The sequence below is a fragment of the Hyla sarda genome, chromosome 5 (assembly GCF_029499605.1).
Source record: "Hyla sarda isolate aHylSar1 chromosome 5, aHylSar1.hap1, whole genome shotgun sequence".
NCBI lineage: Eukaryota > Metazoa > Chordata > Amphibia > Anura > Hylidae > Hyla > Hyla sarda.
This window is the reverse complement of record NC_079193.1, coordinates 14,656,793-14,684,761: the sequence shown is the minus strand read 5'-3', so window position 1 is coordinate 14,684,761 and position 27,969 is coordinate 14,656,793. Positions and strand designations below refer to the sequence as shown.

Genomic DNA, 27,969 nt, shown 5'->3' with positions numbered 1-27,969 from the left:
AGTGGAAATGTATTTCCTGGAATTTCATTTTTTTTAAACTATCCCTTTTTTTTTTTACCATCCATACAATTTATTTATTTTTTTAAATATTGCAGCTTACACACTGGGCACTAGAGCAGGGACACTAACAGATTTTTTTTGTTTCCTGTAGGTGGCTTTTTAGCTTTGCTGTATGGACTGGGACAGGGTGGGCAGAGAACCCATTATTGTTATTATTCAAATATTTAATTTTTTACACTGGTTACTACAGCAGACACACTGACATTACGCTTCTATAGTCTGTTATTTACTTCCCATCTTTGCTGTATAGACAGGGACAGGATGAGCATAGTGAACCCATTATTGTTATTTTTCAAATATTTCAGTGTTTACACTGGTCAGTAGATTAGACACACTTACATAGAGTTTCTATTGTCTGTTGTTTACATTTTAGCTTTGCTGTATAGACTGGGACAATATGATCAAAAACAAACCTATTATTATTCTAACAGTTCAGCCTCCACACTGGTCACTAGAGCAGACACACTGACATGGAGTTCCTTTTATCTGGTGCTTACTTCTAAGCTTTGCAGTATAGACTGAGACAGGTTGAATGAACAGAGTCAACTCAATATCATTTTAGGACAGGGAATTTATTTCCAGCTTCAATTTACTCCTGGAGACCTAGATACAGCCTAGATACAAACTTAATTTATGATGTATTTCAACTGACTGCCAAGATTTTCAGAGGCCATTAAGAACACAAACCCTGCTGTACTGTCTTTAAATGGCCACTGTAATTTGGAAAATCTTTTGACATGTCCCAGCAACATGTCAAAAATTGGGATCGGGGGGGGTCTGAGTGTTCAGACCTCCACTGATCTGGAGAACAAGCTGGGGGAGTAGTCCATGATCAGCACGTTCTCTCCCGGCTCTGTGTCAGGTGATCAAGACTCGTTCACCTGATCGGCAGAGATCTGAACACTCAGACCCCCTGCCGATCAGAACTTTTGACATGTCGCTAGGGCATGTCAAAAACTTTGCCAAATGACAGGCATTCTTTAAAGATAATCTAGGAAGTTATTGTGTCCACACCCAGGGAATTTAAAAAAAATGTAAATGAAGCTATAAATTAAAAATTAATGCTACAATATAATATAAAACAAAACATATAAATGTCTTTTCTTCTATACAGCTAATAATAAAACTTATATACATGAAAAATCCCCTTTAACTCAAAAACTTCTGAAGAAAAAATTGTACGAAATTGAGTTTTCTAAACCAGGCAGCCCCTTTAATGTCATGAGATGGTGGTCATGAAGGAGTGGGAGATGCAACAGAACACTTCACTAAATGTACCAGTCCTAATAGAACCCTTCAGAATCCCCAATGTTATAGCAATATAATAAAGGAAAGAAAGAAATCCATGGTTTCCAGGCGGTGCACTCATAACCACAGTCTGTAGACACCAACTCGATCTATAATGAATGGTCCTACACCTTATACCAGGTTATATATAGACTCCTAATCACAGTAATCAAAGCGCCGGGAAAGAATTCACATAATTAGAAATGCATTTAAGGAAATGACCAACAAAATGTTCTACGAGGGAAGACAACTACTTCCTCCATCTTCTGTTACATTAGTATCGTTGAGAATAGTTTCGAGCCCGATCGGCACCAGGGCAGTAACATAAATAAAATATATAGATGGTCTGAGGAGATGATCAATGTCCGTTCTGTATGAAGTACTAAAGCCTTTCAGTTCTTTACTGTCCTGGATGATAGCATGAAGTTCAGGAGGGAATTGGTAAATATACATATATATACATACAATGAACCAGACATAAGGAGTATAGCAGAAATACCCCGTTCTGATCAATGATTCATGCCAATGTCCTGGCCGGTCATTTGTGCGTTAAGTACAATTGCAGGTTCCGGTCATCAAAATAAAGTGAAAATAAAATATTATAATATTCTGCTCACAGGGAAGTGTCAGAGTCTGACCCAATGGACAATGTAGAATATGAGCTACAAGCCTAGTGAGTTTGGAGGAAGGATTCAACTCAACATGGTCCCACACTTATCGAAAAGGTCTTGGACCCTGAAGTCCCATTCTTTTATTTCTAAAATGGTCACAGTGATCAGTGGCGGTACAGGAAGCTACATGTACAGAGCCTCTTATTGGCTGCTACTCTATGACTTCCTATGCCCACAGGCGGCCTCTCAGGAGCAGATGCCGCCTGATGAGATGATCAGTGTTCAAACCACCACTGATCAGGAGAACGTGCTAAGAAAAGTCCATGTTCACCGCGTTCTCTCCCCGCTTTGTGTCACATGATCGATTGATAAATAAGTAATACTCAACATGTAGAATGGTCTTTGGCACAACAGTATGAACTATGTATATGACAACTATGTATCTGACATCAAGCTATCAGTGCTGTCAATGGCATTATAACACTATACCAGCAGTTAAGTATATAGCGCGGAGAAAACAGGACATGTGCGCTACATGCTGAGTGCCGAGGGGTGGAAGGGTCCACCGACCAGCAATTTTACCTTGGAAAAGGTATTTAGATGCAGGACTAGAATATCCAATTCCCCTAGGTAGCCTATCCTCAGGATAGGTAATCAATATCAGGCGTGTGCTGACAATTGGCACCCCGATGGTTGTTTGCCAGAGCCGCATCACTGCCGTGTGCAAAGAACAGGGCCAGAGGCAAGAAATTATATACTTGGTGTAGTGGCGGTGCTGGTTTACTACATCTCAGCTACTATTAGCTAGGGTTATAGCAGGGGGCCACAGTGAACAAAGGAGAAAGTTCTTCCTTAACCATTCAAAATGTATTTTTCTGTACATAGTATGATGGAAATGACCTTTCCATTTCCTAATCTTTAACTGCCTTTGCTGTGTACGTTAGTAACAAATAATCTATCTTTCATCTTAGTACAAGATGCCCTTTCAAGCAAGGGGGCCTTCCTGCAGATTATAGACTGTAATGTAGGGAACAGTGCAGCCCTGTATAAACCCCAACCACAGTCCCTACCAACTTTAAAGAGTACTTGTCATCAAACCATATTTTCTAAACTAACTCAGATTATACACTGCTCAAAAAATAAAGGGAACACTAAGATAACACATCCTAGATCTAAATGAATGAACTAATCCTATGAAATACATTCGTCTTTACATAGTTGAATGCGCTGACAACAAAATCACACAAAAATGATCAATGGAAATCAAATGTATCAAAACATGGAGGTCTGGATATGGAGTCACACTCAAAATCAAAGTGGAAAACCCCACTACAGGCTGATCCAACTTTATGTAATGTCCTTAAAATAAGTCACAATGAGGCCCGTATGACAATCGGATTCAGGTCTGGGGAACGGGCGGCCAGTCCATAGCATCAATGCCTTCCTTTTGCAGGAACTGCTGACATACTCCAACCACATGAGGTCTAGCATTGTCTTGCATTAGCAGGAACCCAGGGCCAACCGCACCAGCATATGGTCTCACAAGGGGTCTGAGGATCTCATCTCGGTACCTAATGGCAGTCAGGCTACCTCTGGCAAACACATGGATGGCTGTGCGGCCCCCAAAGAAATGCCGCCCCCCACCATTACTGACCCACCGCCAAACCGGTCATGCTGGAGGATGTTGCAGGCAGCAGAACGTTCTCCACGGCGTCTACAGACTCTGTCACATCTGTCACATGTGCTCAGTGTGAACCTGCTTTCATCTGTGAAGAGCACAGGGCACCAGTGGCGAATTTGCCAATCTTGGTGTTCTCTGGCAAGTGCCAAACGTCCTGCCCGGTGTTGGGCTGTAAGCACAACCCCCAACTGTGGACGTCGGGCCCTCAAACAACCCTCATGGAGTCTGTTTCTGACCATTTGAGTGGACACATGCACATTTGTGTCCTGCTGGAGGTCATTTTGTAGGGCTCTGGCAGTGCTTCTCCTGCTCCTCCTTGCACAAAGGCGGAGGTAGCGGTCCTGCTGCTGGGTTGTTGCCCTCCTACGGCCTCCTCCACGTCTCCTGCTGTACTGGCCTGTCTCCTGGTATCACCTCCATGCTCTGGACACTACGCTGACAGACACAGCAAACTTTCTTGCCACAGCTCGCATTGATGTGCCATACTGGATGAGCTGCACTACCCGAGCCACTTGTGTCGCTTGTAGGCTCCATCTCAAAAGTGACCAAAACATCAGCCAGGAAGCACAGGAACTGAGAAGTGGTCTGTGGTCACCACCTGCAGAACCACTCCTTTATTGGGGGGTCTTGCTAATTGCCTATAATTTTCACCTGTTGTCTGTTCCATGTGAAATTGATTGTCAATTAGTGTTCTTCCTGAGTGGACAGTGGGATTTCACAGAAGTGTCATTGACTTGTAGTTACATTGTGTTGTTTAAGTGTTTCCTTAATTTTTTTGAGCAGTGTATTCCCTAACTTCTCCTAACACCCCTCTGCCCTTTTCTGAGCTTTAAAAAGCTGTGTATCATACCTTTCCCCTTGCTCACATTGTGTGAGCTCCCGGCAGGAGAAAGTGGGTGTTCCCCAGCAGGCGTGACATCACTGAAGCCTGTGAGAGCTGTGCCCCGCACACACTTCCTGAGTTTGGTCTCCTTCCAGGCCAGGAGGAGACCAAACTAACTGTTTGACTTGTGGCGGAGAACAGAACAGAGCCATCTAGTGGCCAATTTTTCAATCACATCAAAAACATATAACGATTGAGAATTTTTACAGCAAATAAATAACAAAGTGTCTTATAATTACATAAGGAACAATATATTACAAGTTTAGTTTAGTGACAGGTATTCTTTAATGATCCGCCATATGCGTGGCACCCAACTGGGCGACAGTCTCTATACTCACAGATCCATGGGACTACCGCTATATGGAGAACTCAAACAGAATGGGTCGAAACCTGATAGGCACATCAAAGAAGAATTAGCAATGACCAGGCCAGAGAGTTAGAACCAGGAGAACAGAGAAAGAACCAAAATAGAACCAAGGGCAGAAAAGCATGCTGCCTGAACACATGAGATGCTAATGCAGCACTTGACTGGCATCCTACTAAGATCAGAAGCTGAGGTTGCTGGGGCGACACAGTAACACTTCCAATGGTGCCAACCAGAATCCGGACCTGCCATGGGAACAAGGACAGGTAAGTACGTGACACTGACATTGGCTCGAGATAGCCATCAAAATGGCTTCAGTCTGGACCCAAACTTTAAGGTCCACTTCCCGTTCCCACAGTTCAGCAACTATGCACAGCCTACCCGTAATTGTTAAACTAGTGCTGAATTTTATTTAACTTATTGGGTAAAAAAATGGAGATTGTTTGATAAAAATTCTCCTCATGCCTCTGCCGACTTCTATACATTTCAGATAAAAAGATATTAATTTCATAATTAAAAGTAATCTTGTGTAAATACCCTGCAGGCCTCAATGAATCAAACACATACTGTGTGTCAGACTTCCCACTGTCTTCAAGTGGAATGTACTGGATAGATAATTAGATAGTACACATTTTCCAGGCTTATTTGCATGCATATTATATTTTTTGCACACTGACAAGCAGCAGTAACAACAAAAGTCAGATTACCACAGGGAATTCCCACAAAGAAGTCTTCATTCCTTATAATTTACAGCCTAAATTAAAATAATTTGATCTTTGACAAGGATGAAATGTCAGACAGCATGGGGTCTTCTACAAGCCACGGCCTGTGGATTCTGAAATCTGCCTAATTTATGTCACTCACTTCATAATACATATTTAAGTATTACACAAAAAAGACAATAAATATGCAATCTGGCACCTTTGGTATTTTCCTGCTGTTAATTTATAAAGGTCTGGAGTCCCCAAACCAACTGGAAGGATTTAAATAGGTGTCGAGGCCTAAGACCAGCGCTGAGAAGGTATCGGCTGCTATTTTCACTTAATATTGAGCACAGCGGGATGTGCAATGCGGCAATTATTCAGCTCGGTATCAGCGCCCCATTGTGACTAGTTAGACTAGATAGTCTTCACAATTAGCCGGAGGACCTCTCATTAACACCGCGTTCATAGAGATTAGTTTGCACTTTTGCAGTTGGTAGCGACTTGAGTTCGTACGATGACAGCAGTGGAAATGTGGTGTTGATAGGGCGACAGGACAGCATGGAACCTTGGAGGCCAAATGGTGCAGCTAGAGTGGAGATATCATTATACTGTATCTGCTTATGGCGTTTAAGCTCCAAATTTTAAATCTTAATTTCTAGGAATGGCCCTGACTAGAGACAAGTGAGCCAAGCCCAGCTAAATTTAATCCTGCTCAGAACTTTAGGGTATATTTGGATTGTGTGTGCCTGGCAACAGTGCTAATTATAGCAGGAAAGATGAGGAACAAATGGTGGGGGAAGGAATGGAGGAAAGACTAGGCACACTGAGATGATGGCAGGGTAACCCAGAATACCCTGCTGCTAGCAGCAAGATCCCATGACCCCATGTTAACCAATCAATCCTTGCATCTATGTGACATGCAGTTCCCAGGCCAATCAGAAGACAGCCTAGACAGACTTCCTAATGCAGCAGACAGTTTTTGGAGCCAGTGTGACTTTCAGATAAGGCATTGGCAGCTAATCAGAGACACCTGTCACATGCTCAGGCCTTTCAAAAAGGCAACAAGATTTGTCAGAAAAGAAAACAGTGATGTTATGCAACTGATATTCCTTCTGGAGCAAACGCTGACAATGATGATTGAGGGAAGAGGGATAGAGCAGAGTTGACATCTGGCTGACAGCAGTACACATGTTCCTCATGAGGAGAAACTGGATGAGGAGGATGAGAAAGTGGAATCTGAGGGGGAGGATATGCAGATTGAATCTGTTGAAGTGATATGGGAAGACAAACCTACACAAGGGACAGTGGTGATGATGATGATGACAATGAGGACCATGACCAACCTTGGCAGTATGGGACAGGGGCTTAGACAGGCATATTAAGCGCTTGAAGTAAAGAAAGGGTAATGGATATGCACACTCTTAGACCCTCCAGAATGGGGGAATTTGTTTAGCCTTTTAAGATGTAGGATAAACTGGAATTTTATAGAGAGAATCTACGCAGCTTGCTTGCCATGACTTTTCAGTCCCAAACACCTGCCGAAAGGGGATCCAGTCTCTTCTCCCCAGTGATTCAACGCTCCATTCCCTCTGCCAGCACTACCCCTGCAAGAGGAAAGAGCAGCAGCAGCATCTTCACGTTGGAGCACATGATGATGAAGGATTACATCCGGTATTCCACCCTGACATGAACAGTAACCAAAGAATGCAAACCACCACCTGAACAACCAGGTTGAGGCCTACCTAAGCTGTGCCCTTACTCTGACAGACACCATGAGCCCAGACCCCATGGACTTCTGGGTCACCAGATTATACAATTGGCCAGAACTTGCCCAGTTTGCCATGGGTGTTCTGTCTTGTCAACCCTCCAGTGAAGCACCAGAGAGAGTGTTCAGCGCAGCAGGCGGTGGCCCCTAATCAAATAAGATTGTCAGCCAGCAATGTGAAAAAATGCCAGATGCCACTGGTTAGACAGTACTACCACCACCCCTGCTGTACGCTGACAACTACAACCCAAAAGTCTGCCACTACATGCTGTATGCTGGCACCTAAGACAACAACCAATCTACCATCACCGTTGCTGCCAGCCTACACATTCACAACCTATGATCCCTAAAAAATTATATTTTTTTCCCCTTTTTGTTCACTATTTTAACCCCTTAAGGACCAAGCCCAGGCCAATTATTATTTTTGCATTTTCATTTTTTACTCCTCGCCTTCTAAAAATCATAACTTTTATATTTTCATCCACAGACAATTATGAGGGTTTGTTTTTTGTGTGACCAGTTGTCCTTTGTAATGACATCACTCATTTTACCATAAAATTTATTGCACAACCAAAAAAATACTATTTGTGTGGCGAAATTGAAAAGAAAATCGCAATTTTACAAATTTTGGAAGGTTTTGTTTTCACGCTGTACAATTTACATGAAAAATGACATGTTTTCTTTATTCTGTGGGTGAATACGATTAAAATGATACTGATGATTACATACGTTTCTAGTATTATACCGCTTTAAAAAAAAATCTCAAACTTTTTAACAAAATTAGTACGATTAAAATCCCTCTATTTTGACAACCTATAACTTTTTCATTTTTCCCTATAAGCGGCGGTATGAGGGATCATTTTTTGCGCCATGATCTGTACTTTTTATTGACACTACATTTGCATATATAAAACTTTAAAGGGGTACTCCGGCGCTTAGACATCTTATCCCCTATCCAAAGGATCGCGGGGGTCCCACCGCTGGGGACCCCCATGATCTTGCACGCCGCACCCCGTTAGAATCAGTCCCTGGAGCGTGTTCGTTCCGGGTCTGATTACTGTCGATCACGGGGACAGAGCATTGAAACGTCACGTCTCCGCCCCCGTGTGAAGTCACGCTCCACCCCCTCAATGCAAGCCTATGGGAGGGGGCGTGACATTTTTGATATACATTTTTTTTTAATATAATGTGACAAAAAAGCAGCAATTATGCCGTTCACCATACGGGATAATTAACATTATATTTTGATAGTTCGGACATTTACGCATGCGGGGATACCAAATATGTTTATACTTTTTTTGTTACACTTTTTGGGGGTAAAATGGGAAAAGGGGACGTTTTACATTTATATTGGGGTAGGGGATTTTTCACATTTCTTTTTCTTGTTTTTTACACTTCTTATGTCCCATAGGGGACTATTTATTGCAATCACTTGATTGCAGATACTGAACAGTGCTATGCATAGGGCATAGCACTGATCAGTATTATCGGCGATCTTCTGCTCTGGTCTGCTCGATCCCAGACCAGAGCAGAAGACCCCTGAAGATGGCCGCAGGCAGGTGAGGGGACCTCCGTCCGCCATTATGGATGATTGGATCCCTGCGGCAGAACTGCGGGCGATCCAATCATCTATTTTAAGTGCCGCACTGCCGTATATGCTGTGATCTGTATTGATCATGGCATCTGAGGGGTTAATGGCGGACATCGGCGTGATCGCTGATGTCCACCATTACCGGTCGGTCCTTAGCTGCTGATAGCAGCCGGGACCTGCCATGCATGATGCAAGCACTGGTTCGGTGCTCATGGTCATGTCCATGACGTAAATGTACGTCTTGGTGCGTTATGTACCACCGCACCATGACGTACATTTACATCCATTCTCATTAATGGGTTAAGACTCAAACCTGTTGCTACTCCCAAAAAGGAAGAATTGTTGGAATGCTTGGAAAAAGCCATTGTGTCTTCTGATACCTCTGTTTTTCATGTTAATACCAGCAGGCATCTGTCAACAACCAGGGAGAGTCTGTTACCTGTGGGAGATCCTGAGAGCACATGTCCAATACCCCTGAAGTGCTGTCACAGGAGATATAAAGAACTACACAGTCTCATTTAAATCAATAGGCTGCCTGTGTAATCCAATAAAATGATGCGTCCTCCAGAGGAAGGCCGAGTGGACATTTTGCACATTTGTTTGATTCGGCGGCACTAGGACTGCACTGAAATGTGCTGCCTGCATAGACAGCAATGCAGTTGCATGCAGAATCTGAGAAAAACATTGAGTGTTAAATGGATGCAGGAATGAGAATTCCACTGTATGCTCAGTGCAGCAGAATTTCTTAACTGAATATTCCCACAGAAATCATGCACGGAAATGTTGCCATGTAAACATAGTTTCAGAGACACCCCTTGTAGCCATGTAAATATGTTCAAATTTGCTGACATTATCCAGTTTATTAACATCCTGTATTATACTCCAGAGCTGCACTCACTATTCTGCTGGTGAGCTCACTGTGTACATACATTACATTACTTATCCTGTACTGATCCTGAGTTATATCCTGCATTATACTCCAGAGCTGCACTCACTATTCTGCTGGTGAGGTCACTGTGTACATACATTACATTACTTATCCTGTACTGATCCTGAGTTATATCCTGTATTATACCCCAGAGCTGCACTCACTATTCTGCTGGTGAGGTCACTGTGTACATACATTACATTACTTATCCTGTACTGATCCTGAGTTATATCCTGTATTATACCCCAGAGCTGTACTCACTATTCTGCTGGTGACATCACTGTGTACATACATTACATTACTTATCCTGTACCGATCCTGAGTTATATCCTGTATTATACCCCAGAGCTGTACTCACTATTCTGCTGGAGGGGTCACTGTGTACATACATTACATTACTTATCCTGTACTGATCCTGAGTTATATCCTGTATTATACTCCAGAGCTGTACTCTATTCTGCTGGTGAGGTCACTGTGTACATACATTACATTACTTATCCTGTACTGATCCTGAGTTATATCCTATATTATACTCCAGAGCTGTACTCACTATTCTGCTGGTGAGATCACTGTGTACATTACATTACTGATCCTGTACTGATCCTGAGTTATATCCTATATTATACTCCAGAGCTGTACTCACTATTCTGCTGGTGAGGTCACTGTGTACATACATTACATTACTGATCCTGTATTGATCCTGAGTTATATCCTATATTATACTCCAGAGCTGTACTCACTATTCTGATGGTGAGGTCACAGTGTACATACATTACATTACTTATCCTGTACTGATCCTGAGTTATATCCTGTATTATACTCCAGAGCTGTACTCACTATTCTGCTGGTGAGGTCACAGTGTACATACATTACATTACTTATCCTGTACTGATCCTGAGTTATATCCTGTATTATACTGCAGAGCTGTACTCACTATTCTGCTGGTGAGGTCACTGTGTACATACATTACATTACTTATCCTGTACTGATCCTGAGTTATATCCTGTATTATACCCCAGAGCTGCACTCACTATTCTGCTGGTGAGGTCACTGTGTACATACATTACATTACTTATCCTGTACTGATCCTGAGTTATATCCTGTATTATACCCCAGAGCTGTACTCACTATTCTGCTGGTGACATCACTGTGTACATACATTACATTACTTATCCTGTACTGATCCTGAGTTATATCCTGTATTATACCCCAGAGCTGTACTCACTATTCTGCTGGAGGGGTCACTGTGTACATACATTACATTACTTATCCTGTACTGATCCTGAGTTATATCCTGTATTATACTCCAGAGCTGTACTCTATTCTGCTGGTGAGGTCACTGTGTACATACATTACATTACTTATCCTGTACTGATCCTGAGTTATATCCTGTATTATACTCCAGAGCTGTACTCACTATTCTGCTGGTGAGGTCACTGTGTACATACATTACATTACTTATCCTGTACTGATCCTGAGTTATATCCTGTATTATACTCCAGAGCTGTACTCACTATTCTGCTGGTGAGGTCACTGTGTACATACATTACATTACTTATCCTGTACTGATCCTGAGTTATATCCTATATTATACTCCAGAGCTGTACTCACTATTCTGCTGGTGAGATCACTGTGTACATTACATTACTGATCCTGTACTGATCCTGAGTTATATCCTATATTATACTCCAGAGCTGTACTCACTATTCTGCTGGTGAGGTCACTGTGTACATACATTACATTACTGATCCTGTATTGATCCTGAGTTATATCCTATATTATACTCCAGAGCTGTACTCACTATTCTGCTGGTGAGGTCACAGTGTACATACATTACATTACTTATCCTGTACTGATCCTGAGTTATATCCTGTATTATACTCCAGAGCTGTACTCACTATTCTGCTGGTGAGGTCACAGTGTACATACATTACATTACTTATCCTGTACTGATCCTGAGTTATATCCTGTATTATACTCCAGAGCTGTACTCACTATTCTGCTGGTGAGGTCACTGTGTACATACATTACATTACTTATCCTGTATGGATCCTTTGAGACGCCATTTTACTTACTTCTATTTCAATTGCTTCATGAAGTTTTTTGCAGGTGGCGGAAAAAGTTTCAGAAGTGCCAAATTCAAAGTACCAAAATTTATTCTTCATTCTGAAATAGAAAGAAAAAATGTTCTGCTTATTTCTCACACATATAGAAGTCGATAATGGTCTATAGTAACTATAATATATATCTGTGATTTTATAGTTTAGTTTTTTGTTTTGTTCAGACACTTTCATTAGGATTTGGAGACGAGGTAACTAGAAGGAATCTTATCCAATCTTCTTTGTACCTTGTCTTCAGCTCTTGTCTTGTTCTTCCTCTACCAATGTGTCACTCTTCATTAGCATCAGTAGAAGAAAGTTTAATTTCGTGCAATAAATCGGGCCGTGATCCTCGGCTTTCCCCACCTCCTCCTGCCATTGGGGCAGCAGAGAGAATGGACTTAATACTTAGTGGAAAGTTACATTAAAGTGTTTTTTCCCACTTTTCTAAAGGTTTGGGGATGAATTTAAGACAGGTAAGGGAGACTAAATGGTTACCCCAGTGTCCCTGAGGAAACCACTTAGTGTGGTGAAACATGTTGGGGGAGTTTAATAATGTTTAAATAATGTTTTAATAATCAGTCAAGAGTTAGTTAGGTTGCTTTTAATATATACAGTTTTTTAGAGAGTGGGTAACATTTATTTGCCCCACAGTATCAGAGAAAGTTAAAGGGGTACTCCGCTGCTCAGCGTTTGGAACAAACTGTTCCGAACGCTGGAGTCGGCGCTGGGAGCCTGTGAAGTCATAACCCTGCCCCCTTAGCTGTCACACACCCTCCCATATACTTGCATTGAAGGGGCGGGGCATGATGCCATGAGGGGAGGGGCTATGATGTCACGAGCTCCCAGTACCGGCTCCAGTGTTCGGAACAGCACCGCTTTAATGGGTTGTCTGTTTAATGCAGGACAGTACAGGTCTTCTAGAGAGAAGGACGCTCTTTGTAATCTCTTCAGAAGATAAACATCTCTGTTGACTGTACTAACAGGTTATAATAAAAAAGGGGTATTCTAAACTGAAAGATTGCTTTAAAGAGGACTTGTCATCAAACCATATTTTCTAAACTAACTCAGATTATATTCCCTAAGTACTCCTAACACCCCTCCTGCCCTTAAAAAAAAATTCCGAACTTTAAAAAGCTGTGTATCATACCTTTCCCCTTGCTCACATTGTGTGAGCTCCCGCCAGGAGAAAGTGGGCGTTCCCCATCAGACTTGACATCACTGAAGCCTGTAAGAGCTGTGCCTCGCCATGCCCCGCACGCACTTCCTGAGTTTGGACTTGTGCAAGTCCAAGTGGAGACCAAACTAAAATCTGACTTGTGGCAGGGAACAGAACAGAGCCACCTAGTGGCCCTTTTTTTTTTCGATCACATTTAAAACATATAAAGGGTGAGAATTTTAACAGCAAGTAAAGAGCAAAGTGTCTTATAATTACACAAGGAACAATATATTAAAAGATTAGTTTGGTGACAGGTATTCTTTAAGTTCTAGGGCACTGAGGTCACAATGAAAAAAATAAATAAATATATACATATATATCAAAACAATGGCACAACATCCTTAAGAGTGCAAAAAAGGGAAAATTAATTCATCCCATATCTAGAAGTGCAACATTTCAGTTCCTCTGTGTATATATATATATAATTTTTTCCTCTATATTTATAACATATTTATTTTTTTTAGCTTCGCTTTTTTTTCCCCTTTTTTTTTCCCTTACTCCCGTGGAAAACATTTATTTATTTTTTTTTAATCAACTGGTGCCAGAAAGTTAAACAGATTTGTAAATGACTTCTATTAAAAAATCTTAATCCTTACAGTACTTTTTAGGTGTTGTATACTACAGAGGAAATGGTTTTCTATTTGGATTTCTCTTCCAAACTGTCCCGAATCACTGAAGAATACAGCACATGGTAACTCCATAAAAGACTACATAAGGGACGTGTGTACGGGGGTTTTATTTAACTTAGGGGATCATGTTTTTGTGGTTATGGTATCTTTAACTCGGGGAAACTTACTCTGAAACTTAAAGGGGTACTCCCGTGGAACTTTTTCTTTTTTAGATCAACTGGTGCCAGAAAGTTAAACAGATTTGTAAATTACTTCTATAAAATAAAATCTTAATCCTTCCAGTACTTTTTAGGGGCTGTATACTACAGAGGAAATGTTTTTCTATTTGGATTTCTCTTATGTCACGACCACAGTGCTCTCTGCTGACCTCTGCTGTCCATTTTAGGAACTGTCCAGAGCAGCATATGTTTGCTATGGGGATTTTTTTCCTGCTCTGGACAGTTCCTAAAATGGACAGCAGAGGTCAGCAGAGAGCACTGTGGTCATGACAGAAGAGAAATCCAAAAAGAAAAACATTTCCTCTGTAGTATACAGCCCCTAAAAAGTACTGGAAGGATTAAGATTTTTTAATAGAAGTAATTTACAAATCTGTTTAACTTGCTGGTACCAGTTGATCTAAAAAAAAAAAAATTTCCACGGGAGTACCCCTTTAAGTTTCAGAGCAATTTCCCCCAAGTTAAAGATACCATAACCACAAAAACATGATCCCATAAGTTAAATAAAACCCCCGTACACACGTCCCTTATGTAGTCTTTTATGGAGTTACCATGTGCTGTATTCTTCAGTGATTCGGGACAGTTTGGAAACTACTTATGCAGAAAAAGCTCCAGTTTGTGTTTGGAAAATTGGACGCGGATGACGGACGGACATGAATGGCCCCTTTATTAGCTTTTGCTTACTACTAAGGTTGCTGCAGCATGATAAAAGTAAACAGAGCTAAGGTTCACTGAGAGAGCGAGGGTAAAGGCGGAGCGCTCCGCGGCCTTACGGGCTCTAAGTCTTTTTTAAAGGCGTCTCGAGTCAATTTGTTGTGATCCATAGTAAATAATGATGCATGAGGAGTTTTACATTTTCAGTTATATGTCTGTATTATTATTATTATTATTTTACTCTTATTTATTTTATATATAAGTCACATTTTTATATGTATTTTTTTCTTGGCTTATAAAATATTCAGAACATGTAAATTTATTTTTGTTACTTTTTTACAAGCTACGATATTAAATATTTAATGAAAAAATAATACAGCATTGTCTGTTTTATTTCCCATTATTTTGAAAACAAAACCTGAATAGTAAACTTTTTTTAAATTCTTTAAAGGAAGTCCGTTCACAGATTGGGGCAGCGTGAAATGGCGCGGCTGGTTCTCCTGCCGAATCGAGCTTCCCTATCGCCAAAGCGTGGTGTGAATGCCCCCAAACTTTCTCTGAAAAGTAGGGTTGCCACCTGGATGGTGTTTTACTGGCACAGCCGGTATTTTGGTCACCCGGCCGGTATTTTCATATTCAAAATAGCGGCAATGCAATGGCCGGTATTTATCCAACCAATTCTCCAACTACCGGAATGTTGCACCATATACTATACCAGATTTTCCGCCCAGGGCGCCTTCAGCTGTTGCAAAACTACAACTCTCAGCATGCCGGCATGCTGGGAGTTGTAGTTTTGCAACAGTTGGAGGCACGCCTGGTTGGGAAACACTGACCTATACTACAACTACTATAGAGGCCAACATGCTGGGGGTTGTAGTTTTGCAACAGCTGGAGGCACCCCTTGTTGGGAAACACTGACCTATACTACAACTACTATAGAGGCCAACATGCTGGGGGTTGTAGCTTTGCAACAGCTGGAGGCACGCCTGGTTACGAAACACTGACCTATACTATACACTACTATATAGTCCAACATGCTGGGAGTTGTAGTTTTGCAACAGCTGGAGGCACCCCTGGTTGGGAAACACTGACCTCTACTATATACTACTATATAATCCAACATGCTGAGAGTTGTAGTTTTGCAACAGCTGGAGGCACCCCTGGTTGGGAAACACTGACTTATACTATATACTACTATATAGTCCAACATGCTGGGAGTTGTAGTTAGAAACAGCTGGAGGCACCCCTGGTTGGGAAACACTGACCTCTACTATACATTACTATATAGTCTAACATGCTGGGAGTTGTAGTTTTGCAACAGCTGGAGGCACGCCTGGTTGGGAAACAATGACCTATATTATATACTACTATAGTCCAACATGCTGGGAGTTGTAGTTTTCGTTTGGGGCAGCTGCTGAGCCACAAGCTGTATCAGGGCATGCTGGGAGTTGTAGTTAGTTACTAACTGCAACTCCCAAATTTAATTTAAAAATAAAGCGATAAAAAAGTCACATCAAAACAAAAATGGTCCTGTTAAAAACTACAGATCGAGGCGCAAAAAATGAACGCTCATACATCACAGTATAAGGAGAAATAAAAAAGTTATAGGGGTCAGAATAGGATAAAATTTCCCCCACATAAGTGTATCCTGTGATGTCACGCATATATAATTAATTATGCAAATTAGCATGGCCGGTATATTTTTTTGCAAGAAAGGTGGCAACATTACTGAAGAGTAAAATGCGCAATGAGGGAGTCTGTCGCCAATTCATTGTGCATGCTGTGTATACACAATGTTATATCACCAGAATGGAGGCTCATTGTTTTCCGAATTCTTGACCATGCACACTCCCGTTCCTTTTACTCGGGGTACAAGGGACCCCCACTGATCATGAGTATGGAGGTCCCTTGTACACTAAATGAAAGGAATGGAAGTCTATGCTCAATAACTTGGATGACAAGGAGCCTCGTGATATAACACAACATGATACAGTATACGCAGCATACAGAAAGCCGATATCCCGGCTCAATCCCTGGTCTGAATGCTGGGCGCGGAGTGGGTGTGGACCTCACCCGAATAAATCACGAAGAAAGAGAAGAACTCCAGCTCAGCTCAGGAAGATACGGCTTTATTCACATCAACGAGGCAACAGGTAACAGGGAGGAAGCGACGCGTTTCGGCCAGGTGCTGGCCTTAGGCCAGCACCTGGCCGAAACGCGTCGCTTCCTCCCTGTTACCTCGTTGATGTGAATAAAGCCGTATCTTCCTGAGCTGAGCTGGAGTTCTTCTCTTTCTTCGTGAGTATACGCAGCATGTACAATAAATTATAATGTATTCAGACCCTTTCCCTTTTTTCACATTTTGTTATGTCACACTCCTCCCACCTACACCTTAAAGGAGTATTCCATGAAAGAAACAAAAAAATATTTTTTTCTCATGTCAACTGGCTCCAGAAAACAGATTTGTAAATTACTTCTATTAAAAAAATCTTAATTCTTCCAGTACTTATCAGCTGCTGAAGTTGATAAGTTGTCTCTGAGCTCTATAGGCATTTTTTTCTCCTTATGGCTTGGTGTTTGCACTGATATACATTGTCAGCTGTGAAGTTGAGTTGTTCTTTTCTGTCTGTCCACAGTGCTCTCTGCTGACACCTCTGTCTGTCTTAGAAACTGTCCAGAAGTAGGAGCGAATCCCCATAGCAAACCACTCCTGCTCTGGACAGTTCCTGAGACAGACAGAGGTGTCAGCAGAGGGCACGGTGGACAGACAGAAAAGAACAACTCAACTTCACAGCTGACAATGTATATCAGTGCAAACACCAAGCCATAAGGAGAAAAAAAATGCCTATAGAGCTCAGAGACAGGATTGTGTGGGGGCAAAGAAAGAGAAAGGGGACCAAATATTTCTGCTGCACTGAAAGTTCCCATAGTTGCCGCCCACCAAATGAAGTAATGAAACTAAGGTTTTTGGCCTTAAAGGGGTTATCCAGGAATATAAAAACAGAGCTAATTTCTTTCAAAATCAGCTCCACGTCTTTCCCCTGGTTGTGTGTGGTATTACAACTTGGCTCTGTTCACTTGAATGGAACTGAGCTTCAGAACCACACCCAACCTGGAGACAGACGGATTTTGAAAGAAATTAGCTCTGTGTTTCTATTCCTGGATAACCCCTTTAAAGGGGTACTCCGATGGAAGTAATTTTTTTTTTAAATCAACTGGTGCCAGAAAGTTAAACAGATTTGTAAATGACATCTATTTAAAATATTTTAATCCTTCCAGTACTTATCAGCTGCTGTATGCTCCACAGGAAGTTGTGTAGTTCTTTTGTCTGCCCACAGTGCTCTCTGCTGAGATCTCTGTCCATGTCAGGAACTGTCCAGAGCAGGAAAGGTTTGTTATGGGGATTTGCTCCTGCTCTGAACAGTTCCTGACACGGACAGAGGTGTCAGCAGAGAGCACTGTGTTCAGACAAAAAAGAACTACACAACTTCCTCTAGAGCATACAGAAGCTGATAAGTACTGGAAGGATTAAATTTTCAAATCTGTCTAACTTTCTGGCACCCCTTGATCTAAAAATGATAATAATAATATGTTTTCCACCGGAGTAACCCTTTTATTCTAAGCATCATGTCTGGGGGAAACCAGGCACTGCCCATCACCTGCCCAATACCATCTCTATAGTGATCATGGTGGGGGCAGCATCATGTCTGGAGGAAACCAGGTACTGCCCATCACCTGCCCAATACCATCCCTACAGTGATCATGGTGGGGGAAGTATCATGTCTGGAGGAAACCAGGCACTGCCCATCACCTGTCCAATACCTTCCCTACAGTGATCATGGTGGGGGCAGCATCATGTCTGGAGGAAACCAGGCACTGCCCATCACCTGCCCAATACCATCCCTACAGTGATCATGGTGGGGGCAGCATCATGTCTGGGGGAAACCAGGCACTGCCCATCACCTGCCCAATACCATCCCTACAGTGATCATGGTGGGGGCAGCATCATGTCTGGAGGAAACCAGGCACTGCCCATCACCTGCTCAATACCATCCCTACAGTGATCATGGTGGGGGCAGCATCATGTCTGGGGGAAACCAGGCACTGCCCATCACCTGCCCAATACCATCCCTACAGTGATCATGGTGGGGGGCAGCATCATGTCTGGGGGAAACCAGGCACTGCCCATCACCTGCCCAATACCATCCCTACAGTGATCATGGTGGGGGCAGCATCATGTCTGGAGGAAACCAGGCACTGCCCATCACCTGCCCAATACCATCCCTACAGTGATCATGGTGGGGGCAGCATCATGTCTGGGGGAAACCAGGCACTGCCCATCATCTGCCCAATACCATCCCTACAGTGATCATGGTGGGGGCAGCATCATGTCTGGAGGAAACCAGGCACTGCCCATCACCTGCCCAATACCATCCCTACAGTGATCATGGTGGGGGGCAGCATCATGTCTGGAGGAAACCAGGCACTGTCCATCACCTGCCCAATACCATCCCTACAGTGATCATGGTGGGGGCAGCATTATGTCTGGAGGAAACCAGGTACTGCCCATCACCTGCCCAATACCATCCCTACAGTGATCATGGTGGGGGCAGCATCATGTCTGGAGGAAACCAGGTACTGCCCATCACCTGCCCAATCACCTGCCCATCACCACGCAACTGATCCCTGAGATATTTGTGGTGGCCCAGTATGGGAGTTGTTGCCCCGTACCCTTGCTGTCCTGTCAGGCAGCCTCCTTCAGTGTTTCCAGGGCCCCTTGCACCTGTTCCCCCTGTACATATGTTCTGCAGTGCATTGTATTATGAAATGTAATGTTGCTTTAAGAGTTAAACCATGTGATATGTCATGTGATTGTTACCCAGGAGGTACCAGTGACCAAGTGACCCCAAGAGTGACCTATGGGCTCCCTGCTAGTCTCCCCCGATAAGCCCTGGGTGGAGCTTCTCTCTCTTCTGCTGAGGTCCAGTGCAGTCGCCTAGTTTGTATGTCCAGTGTGTTGGAGACCTCAAAGTCCAGTCCTGCAGCCGCCATCAAGTCAAGTAAGATAAAGTCACAGCTTTATGAGTCAAGTCAGTCCCTGTCATCTGCCAAGTCAGCGTGGTCTGCATTCAATTGTCCAGTCCTACTACAAGTCCCAGCAAACCCTTAAGGTCTCTGAGTCACTGGTCACCTCCTTGGGCCCTGGCTGAACTGTATAGACTTTACCATCTGTCTACCCTCAGTAAAGCTACCAATGTCCGTAACTTGGTGTCAGAGTCTTTATTGCCCCCGTGCCTAGCCCAGGATCCAGCCGTATACCTTCAGGTGGTTATAGGCTAAACCACGCCCTGGCATCACGAATACAAGGGGTTAACGTCATCTTCCCCTAGGGTAACAACATCTGCCCTCATCCCACCCCGTTACCACATATTCTTAACAAAGACCTTATCCAGGTCTCTGGACCTCAGACTGGGGTAAAAATTCACCTTCCAACAAGACAAGGACCTTAAGCACACAGCAAGGACAACAAAGGAGCAACTTAGGGACAACTCTGTGAATGTCCTTGAGTGGCCCGGCCAGAGCCCGAACCCAATGGGACATGTCTAGAGAGACCTGAAAATGTTAATGGTCCTCACCCAACCTGTATCACGGTATTTTTTTAACTTACGGCGGTTTCCACGGTATATAACGGTATTTTCTCACCCCCCCCCCCCAAATCATGTGACCCGACAGCGCTGTTCTGTCCCCCCAACCGGTGACCCGCGCGCGGTGTTCGGCTCCACCCCCCCCCAAATTATCTGACCCACCAGCACTGTTCTGCTCCCCCCAATTAATGATCAGACCAGCAGGGTACTACTGCCAAGCACTGCCTCCTCTTTGTTGGGGGCCGCCGGGCGCTGGAGCTCACTGTACGCCAGTGGTCTCCAACCTGCGCACCTCCAGTTGTTGCAAAACTACAACTCCCAGCATGCCCGGACAGCCAACGGCTGTCCGGGCATGCTGGGAGTTGTAGTTTTGCAACAGCTGGAGGCCCGCAGGTTTGAGATCACTGCTGTACGCTGTATACCTATGTCCGGGCTGCAAAAGATATAGGAAATAAACTTTTAACTCACCTCGGCCGCACGCAGGGGACTGGAACGTGGACAGCCGTCAGCCTATCACCATCCAGAGCCATGTCTCGCCCCGGCCAGTGATAGGCTGAGCCCACTGTCATGTAAGGAGCCGGCTCCTTACATGACAGTGAGCTCAGCCTATCACTGGCCGGAGGCGGGACATCGCTCCGCGTCTGTCCGGCGTTCCAGGGCCGACGTAGGTAAATAAAAAGTTTATTTTCTTTATCTTTTGCAGCCCGGTCATAGGGATTCAGCGTACAGCAGTGTTCTCCAACCTGCGGACCTCCAGCTGTTGCAAAACTACAACTCTCAGCATGCCTGGACAGCGTTGGCTGTCTGGGCATCCTGGGAATTGTAGTTTTGCAACATCTGGAGGTCCGCAGGTTGGAGACCACTGGCGTACAGTATAGAGTTCCAGCGCCAGTGTCGGCCGGCAACAAAGAGGAGGAGGGCAGTGCTTGACATCTGTGAGTAGTACCCCGCTGGGCTAATAATTAATTGGGGGGGGGGGGGGGGGCAGAACAGCGCAGACGGGTAACATAGGATTAGTTCCCCGATGTGGGGACAGCGTCGCGCTGATAATACATTCCGAAGGGGGAGGGACCCAACCGGTATTGCGGTATGGGCTAAAATTCATATCGTGCAGCCCAAAAATTTCGGTATTCGGTATGAACCGGTATACCCCCCAGCCCTATGAGAGGATCTACAGAGAAGAATGGCAGAAAATCCCCAAATCCAGCTATGTAAACCTTGTGGCCTCATCCCCAAAAAGACTGGAGGCCGGAATCACTGCCAAAGAGGTTTATCTATATACTGAGTAATGGGTATGAATACTTATGTCACCGCAAGATAGTTTTCTCCTTTTCAATCAGTCAGTAAAGATTAGTAACATTCTGTGATCACTTTGTCGTTATGAGGAATGATGGGGAACACGAGGAGCAACAAAACAAAATAAAAAGTGAGAGGGTATGAAAACTTTCTGAATGCATTGTACATATACATAACAGAAGTAACCAATAGACATTTCCACAATAAAGCTTCAGTCTTTTACAAGAGGGGGATGTATACACGTTACCCCCCTTACAAGCTGTACATGATGATAGTGCTGTATTATAGGCTGTAATTTCGGATGTAGACTGCCCACTTGACTACACCGCTTTATTTGTGACTCTGCGGTTCAATTAGAAAAGCAAAAATAGAAGCGCAAATCTGGACACAGTCATTTATATGCAAAGGTTTTGTTAACCCAGGAAAAACGTTCCATTTAAATGAATGATTCCTGCAAATAGTGCACTGTTATAATGTTTAACTACGTATCGTGACCTTCTATTTAAAGGGATTATCCAGGAAAAAGCATATATATATATATATATATATATATATATATATATATATATATACTGGTTCCAGAAAGTTTAACAGATTTGTAAATTACTTCTATGAAAAAATCTTAATCCTTTCAGTACTTATGAGCTGCTGAAGTTGAGTTGTTCTTTTCTGTCTAAGTCCTCTCTGATGAGCACTGTTGCCAGACAGAAAAGAACAACTCAACTTCAGTAGCTGATAATTATTGGAAGGATTAAGATTTTTTAATAGAAGTCATTTACAAATATGTTTAACTTTCTGGAGCCGGTTGATTTTATATATATATATATATATATATATATATATATATATATACCCCTTTAAATATACATTGTTGCCTATTTTATAACTTTTGGACATATGTATTCCTGGTGCTGGACTCTGCTGTGGTTCTCTTGTGTATATACTGTACGGGCATTTATTGTATTGTAGGATACTGTATATACTTTAATGTTATCATTGGGCACAAATGGGCAAATTTACTAATCCTGTGAAATCCTTAGAAAACATAAACTTAGACTAGACAGTCTAAAGATGCTCCAGCGGTATGATTAAAGGGGTATTCCAGGCAAAAACATTTTATCCCCTATCCTTTGGATAAGATGTCTGATCGCGGGGGGCCTGCCGCTGGGACCCCCACGATCTCACTGCAGCACCCCCATTCTATGCAGGGACTGTCTCTCTAGTTTCGGAAACCTCCTGGTTTCTGCCACTGGGGACGTGACGTCACGCCACGCCCCCTCCATTCATGTCTATGGGAAGGGGCGTGACGGCCGTCACGCCCCCTCCCATAGACATGAATTGAGGGGGCGTGGCGTGACGTCATGTCCCCAGTCCCGTAGGTTTCCGAAACTAGAGACGCAGTCCCCGCATAGAATGCGGGTGCTTCTGGGAGATCCCGGGGGGTCCCAGCAGTGGGCCCCCCGCGATCAGACATCTTATCCCCTATCCTTTGGATAGGGGATAAAATGTTTTTGCCCGGAATACCCCTTTAATTTAGCGCATCTTTAGACTTTTATACCAACTATTGGTTGACTTACGGTATTTCCTACCAATATTTGGCTTAAAAATTGTGCACATTTTTACGACATGCCTCTTTCTGCTAAGCTAAACAGACTCCTCTATAAACCACACCCCTTTGTCGTATGAGCCGCAAACAGTGCCTAAAATGCATGAAAAATGTACCTACGATTCTGTTATTATTGTTCAGCAAACAAAAAGTATAGCCTTCAGGCATAAAACACCAAATAAATCTTACCTGTCCAGCACTTACTATACAGAAATTGTTCCTGTCTATTCACGTGGCTTACTACCAGCCACTCAACAAGGTAGACAAAAAATTTGTTAGTTACACCAGTAACCATCTCCACTTTTCAAGGCTGCAAACTTCTAAATTCAAACTCGTACTAGAGGGTTGGGTTCCTTAAAGCCTAAGCTTGTAGACCTTGTACACCCAGCTTTAAAGCCAAGTAAATAGCTTTTCTCAGCACCTGTGCTGATCTGGGTAACACTGAAAACCTGCAGTGGCCCAGGAAGGGAATGAAGGCCCCACTACCAACCTGCCTTTTATCACATAAAAATCCAGGACCAAAAACAGGATTTACCACCTTCCTTAGCAAACTAAGTCTTGCCAGGAATTTTAACTATATCTGGATTTCCCATATCTCCCCCAGACATGTAAAATATGAGAAGTGTGTTCCCTGAAACCTGGAAGCTACATACATTAAGTATCTTGTGGAAATGTTGTTATCCCCAACCATAATTCCTGTCACACAAAGGGTTAATCATTCATACCTTTTACCTTCCTGTAATGTCCTGTTTCTTCCCTGCATTGATCATACTGAAGATTTGAATGCCGGAAGGAGACAGGGAGGACTGTGCAGATGTAACTGTGACCACACAGTTCTCTCTATGATCATAGAGATGAGTGCTGGGAGGGAATAGAGAGGACTGTGCAGCTGTAACTGTATGACCACACAGTTCTCTCTATGATCATAGAGATGAGTGCAGGAAGGGAATAGAGAGGACTGTGCAGATGTAACTGTGACCACACAGTTCTCTCTATGATCATAAAGATGAGTGCAGGGAGGGAATAGAGAGGACTGTGCAGCTGTAACTGTATGACCACACAGTTCTCTCTATGATCATAAAGATGAGTGCAGGGAGGGGATAGAGAGGACTGTGCAGCTGTAATTGGATGACCACACAGTTCTCTCTATGATCATAAAGATGAGTGCAGGGAGGGGATAGAGAGGACTGTGCAGATGTAACTGTGACCACACAGTTCTCTCTATGATCATAAAGATGAGTGCAGGGAGGGAATAGAGAGGACTGTGCAGCTGTAATTGTATGACCACACAGTTCTCTCTATGATCATAGAGATGAGTGCAGGGAGGGGATAAAGAGGATTGTGCAGCTATAACTGTATGACCACACAGTTTTCTCTATGATCAAAGAGATGAGTGCTGGGAGGGAATAGAGAGGACTGTGCAGCTGTAACTGTATGACCACACAGTTCTCTCTATGATCAAAGAGATGAGTGCTGGGAGGGAATAGAGAGGACTGTGCAGCTGTAACTGTATGACCACACAGTTCTCTCTATGATCATAGAGATGAGTGCTGGGAGGGAATAGAGAGGACTGTGCAGCTGTAACTGTATGACCACACAGTTCTCTCTATGATCATAGAGATGAGTGCAGGAAGGGAATAGAGAGGACTGTGCAGCTGTCACTGTATGACCACACAATTCTGTCTATGATCATAGAGATGAGAGCAGGGAGGGGATAGAGAAGACTGCGCATCTGTAACTGACCACACAGTTCTCTCTATGATCACATAGATGAGTGCAGGGAGGGGATAGAGAGGACTGTGCAGCTGTCACTGTATAACCACACAATTCTGTCTATGATAATAGAGATGAGTGCATGGGGGGGGGGTAGAAAGCACTGTGCAGCTGTATCTGTATGACCACACAGTTCTGTCTATGATCAAAGAGATGAGAGCAGGGAGGGGATAGTGAGGACTGTGCAGCTGTGTCTGTATGACCACCCTGTTTTCTCTATGATCATAGAGTTGAGTGCAGAGAGGGAATATAGAGGACTGTGCAGCTGTAACTGTATGACCACACTGTTTTCTCTATGATCATAGAGATGAGTGCAGAGAGGGAATATAGAGGACTGTGCAGCTGTAACTGTATGACCACACAATTCTGTCTATGATCACAGAGATGAGTGCAGGGAAAGGATAGAGAAGACTGTTCAGCCGTAACTGTATGACCACACTGTTCTCTCTATGATCATAGAGATGAGTGCAGGGAGGGGATAGAGAGGACTGTGCAGCTCTAACTGTATGACCACACAGTTCTCTCTATGATCATAGAGATGAGTGCAGGGAGGGGATAGAGAGGACTGTGCAGCTGTAACTGTATGACCACACAGTTTTCTCTATGATTATAGAAATGAGTGCAGGGAGGTTATAGAGAGGACTGAGCGACTGTAACTGTATGACCACAAAGTTCTCTCTATAATCATAGCGATGAGTGCAGGGAAGGGATAGAGAACGCTGTGCAGCTGTAACTGTTTTGTCATCTACAACAGTGGTTTCCAAACATTGGCCCTCCAGATGCTGCAAAACTACAACTCCTAGCATGCCCGGACAGCCAATGGCTGTCCGGGCATGCTAGGAGTTGTAGTTTTGCAGCATCTGGAGGGCCACAGTTTGGAGACCACCGTTCTACAATACAAACTGACTAAATAAAATGTCAATTGGGCCCAAATGGATTCAAGAGTAACCTGTAATGTATTTAATATGGAGAGTTGCAGTGGGGGGCTGCACGGTTCTTCTTACCCCTGAACAAAGAGACGAGAGCGTGCTCCGCTAACCGTCTACCCTCCATGTATCGCACAGGGCTGATCCATGGAGCTGTCTCGGAACAGTTGTTGCTGATGAACTAATTCTACTTTTAAATTGGTCTTGTGGCTTTTGGCAAGCATCTGTTTTGATAATTGAAGAGTCCGGCTTAAGCACCAGTGGAAAACTGTTCCTAACAAGCTCTCCGCGGTTACTAACTGCGTTCTAATTGAAGTGCTCGAACAAAATGTTACAAACCTGATTTGTACTTTGCTCCGCAGTAAGATGCTATACGAGCTGAATAAACAGGTGAATGCTAAATACCATTTTAATGCCGAGACGAAACCCAAGGCACTGTCGTCAAAAGAGGCCGGGGGACGAAAGAATAGCAGATCAGTAATGGACAAAAATCATCTGTTCTGTGTTTAGGGAGAAGGTGGCTCATTGGGACTGTCAGACCTTGGCCATGTGCATATGGTGTTCGGCATCCGTAAAAGCTCACGACACAGGCGTCGGACATAGGAATCGGGTTCACCGAGGTCAAAGACCTTTGGTATCTGTTAGGTTGGTTTGAAGGGATTAATAATAAACATAAGGTGACTTTACTAATTATCTATCAGCCAGGAATGGACTTTCTTAATAAGGATCCGTGCTTGTGTTGGTGGTAAATGGCCGTGTCCTGTTTCCCCCATCACGCTGCAGGCTTGTTTGTGTGAACTGGCCATTTCCTGCTTCTGTGCCGTCTCTCCAACTACAATCCCCTAGATCCCTCTAGGTGGTAGATGACTTATCTCCCTCCCACACTTCAGCCACCCCCCCCCCCCCCTATTGCAGCACAGCTGGGCTCCCTTGCATGCAGTGCTGTGCTTCAAATTACAATTCCCTGCAGCCCTGTGGAGAAGGATCTCCCTCCCATCCAGCAGTAGCTCTACCTATTGAAGCACAGACAGGCTCCCTTTTAACACCTGACTAGTGATATAATGCCTCAGGCAACACTGCAACCTGGGAAACGCCAGAGAGAACACTTATTTTGTATGCTGCTAAAAATGAACATTCACAGAAAAGATTACATAAGAATTGGGAGCCCAGCCATCAAACACAGGTACAGACACTATATTATTAACTACACTAACTTTACAGCACCTGTAGCACAGTCAAATAATAAAAATAATTTTTTTTATTAACTGATAGAAGGGCATATAAGGATTACACCACTATCCAGAGAGTAAGGTAAGTGACTGAAAAAACTATGAATAATACCTATAAATAGTCACCCAACAACCATGATAATGAAAAAAAAAATGCAAAAAACTTTATTGAATACTGTACATGATTTGGAATTAAAACAAATAAAATGAATCAGCAGCACACAGAAAAAATGGCAGAAAGCACGGAACATACAGTACAGTGGTCCCTCAACATACGATGGTAATCCGTTCCAAATGGACCATCGTTTGTTGAAACCATCGTATGTTGAGGGATCCGTGCAATGTAAAGTATAGGACAGTGGTCTACAACCTGCCGACCTCCAGATGTTGCAAAACTACAACACTCAGCATGCCCGGACAGCCGTTGGCTGTCTGGGCATGCTGGGTGTTGTAGTTTTGCAACATCTGGAGGTCCGCAGGTTGTAGACCACTGTTAGAGGAAGTTGTACTCACGAGTCCCCGCCACTCCGGACCGTCACCGCTCGTCACCGCAGCCCTGGATGTCGCCGTCCATCGCTGTCGCCGCGTCCCCGAGGTGTCCCCGATGCTCCGGCAAGGCCTCTGCTTCTCCGGCATCCACGCTCTCCGTCGCCGCCATCACGTCGCTACGCACGCTGCTCCTATTGGATGACGGGACGGCGTGCACAGCGACATGATGCCGCCGATGCAGGGGATCCCGAAGAGGACGCGCCGGAGCCCCGAGGACAGGTAAGTGATCGTCAGCGGACCACACGGGGCACCGTA

General features: G+C 43.7%; 1 protein-coding gene across 1 annotated transcript in view; it reads right to left on the bottom strand.

The window, feature by feature from the left end:
* The window catches only part of DGKB (diacylglycerol kinase beta), a 579,157-nt gene that overhangs the window by 131,446 nt on the left and 419,742 nt on the right, over positions 1–27,969 (bottom strand). The window contains exon 21 of the mRNA XM_056518908.1: positions 11,950–12,040. Within this exon, the coding sequence (XP_056374883.1) occupies positions 11,950–12,040 (91 nt within the window). The remainder of the gene's footprint in view (positions 1–11,949; positions 12,041–27,969) is intronic.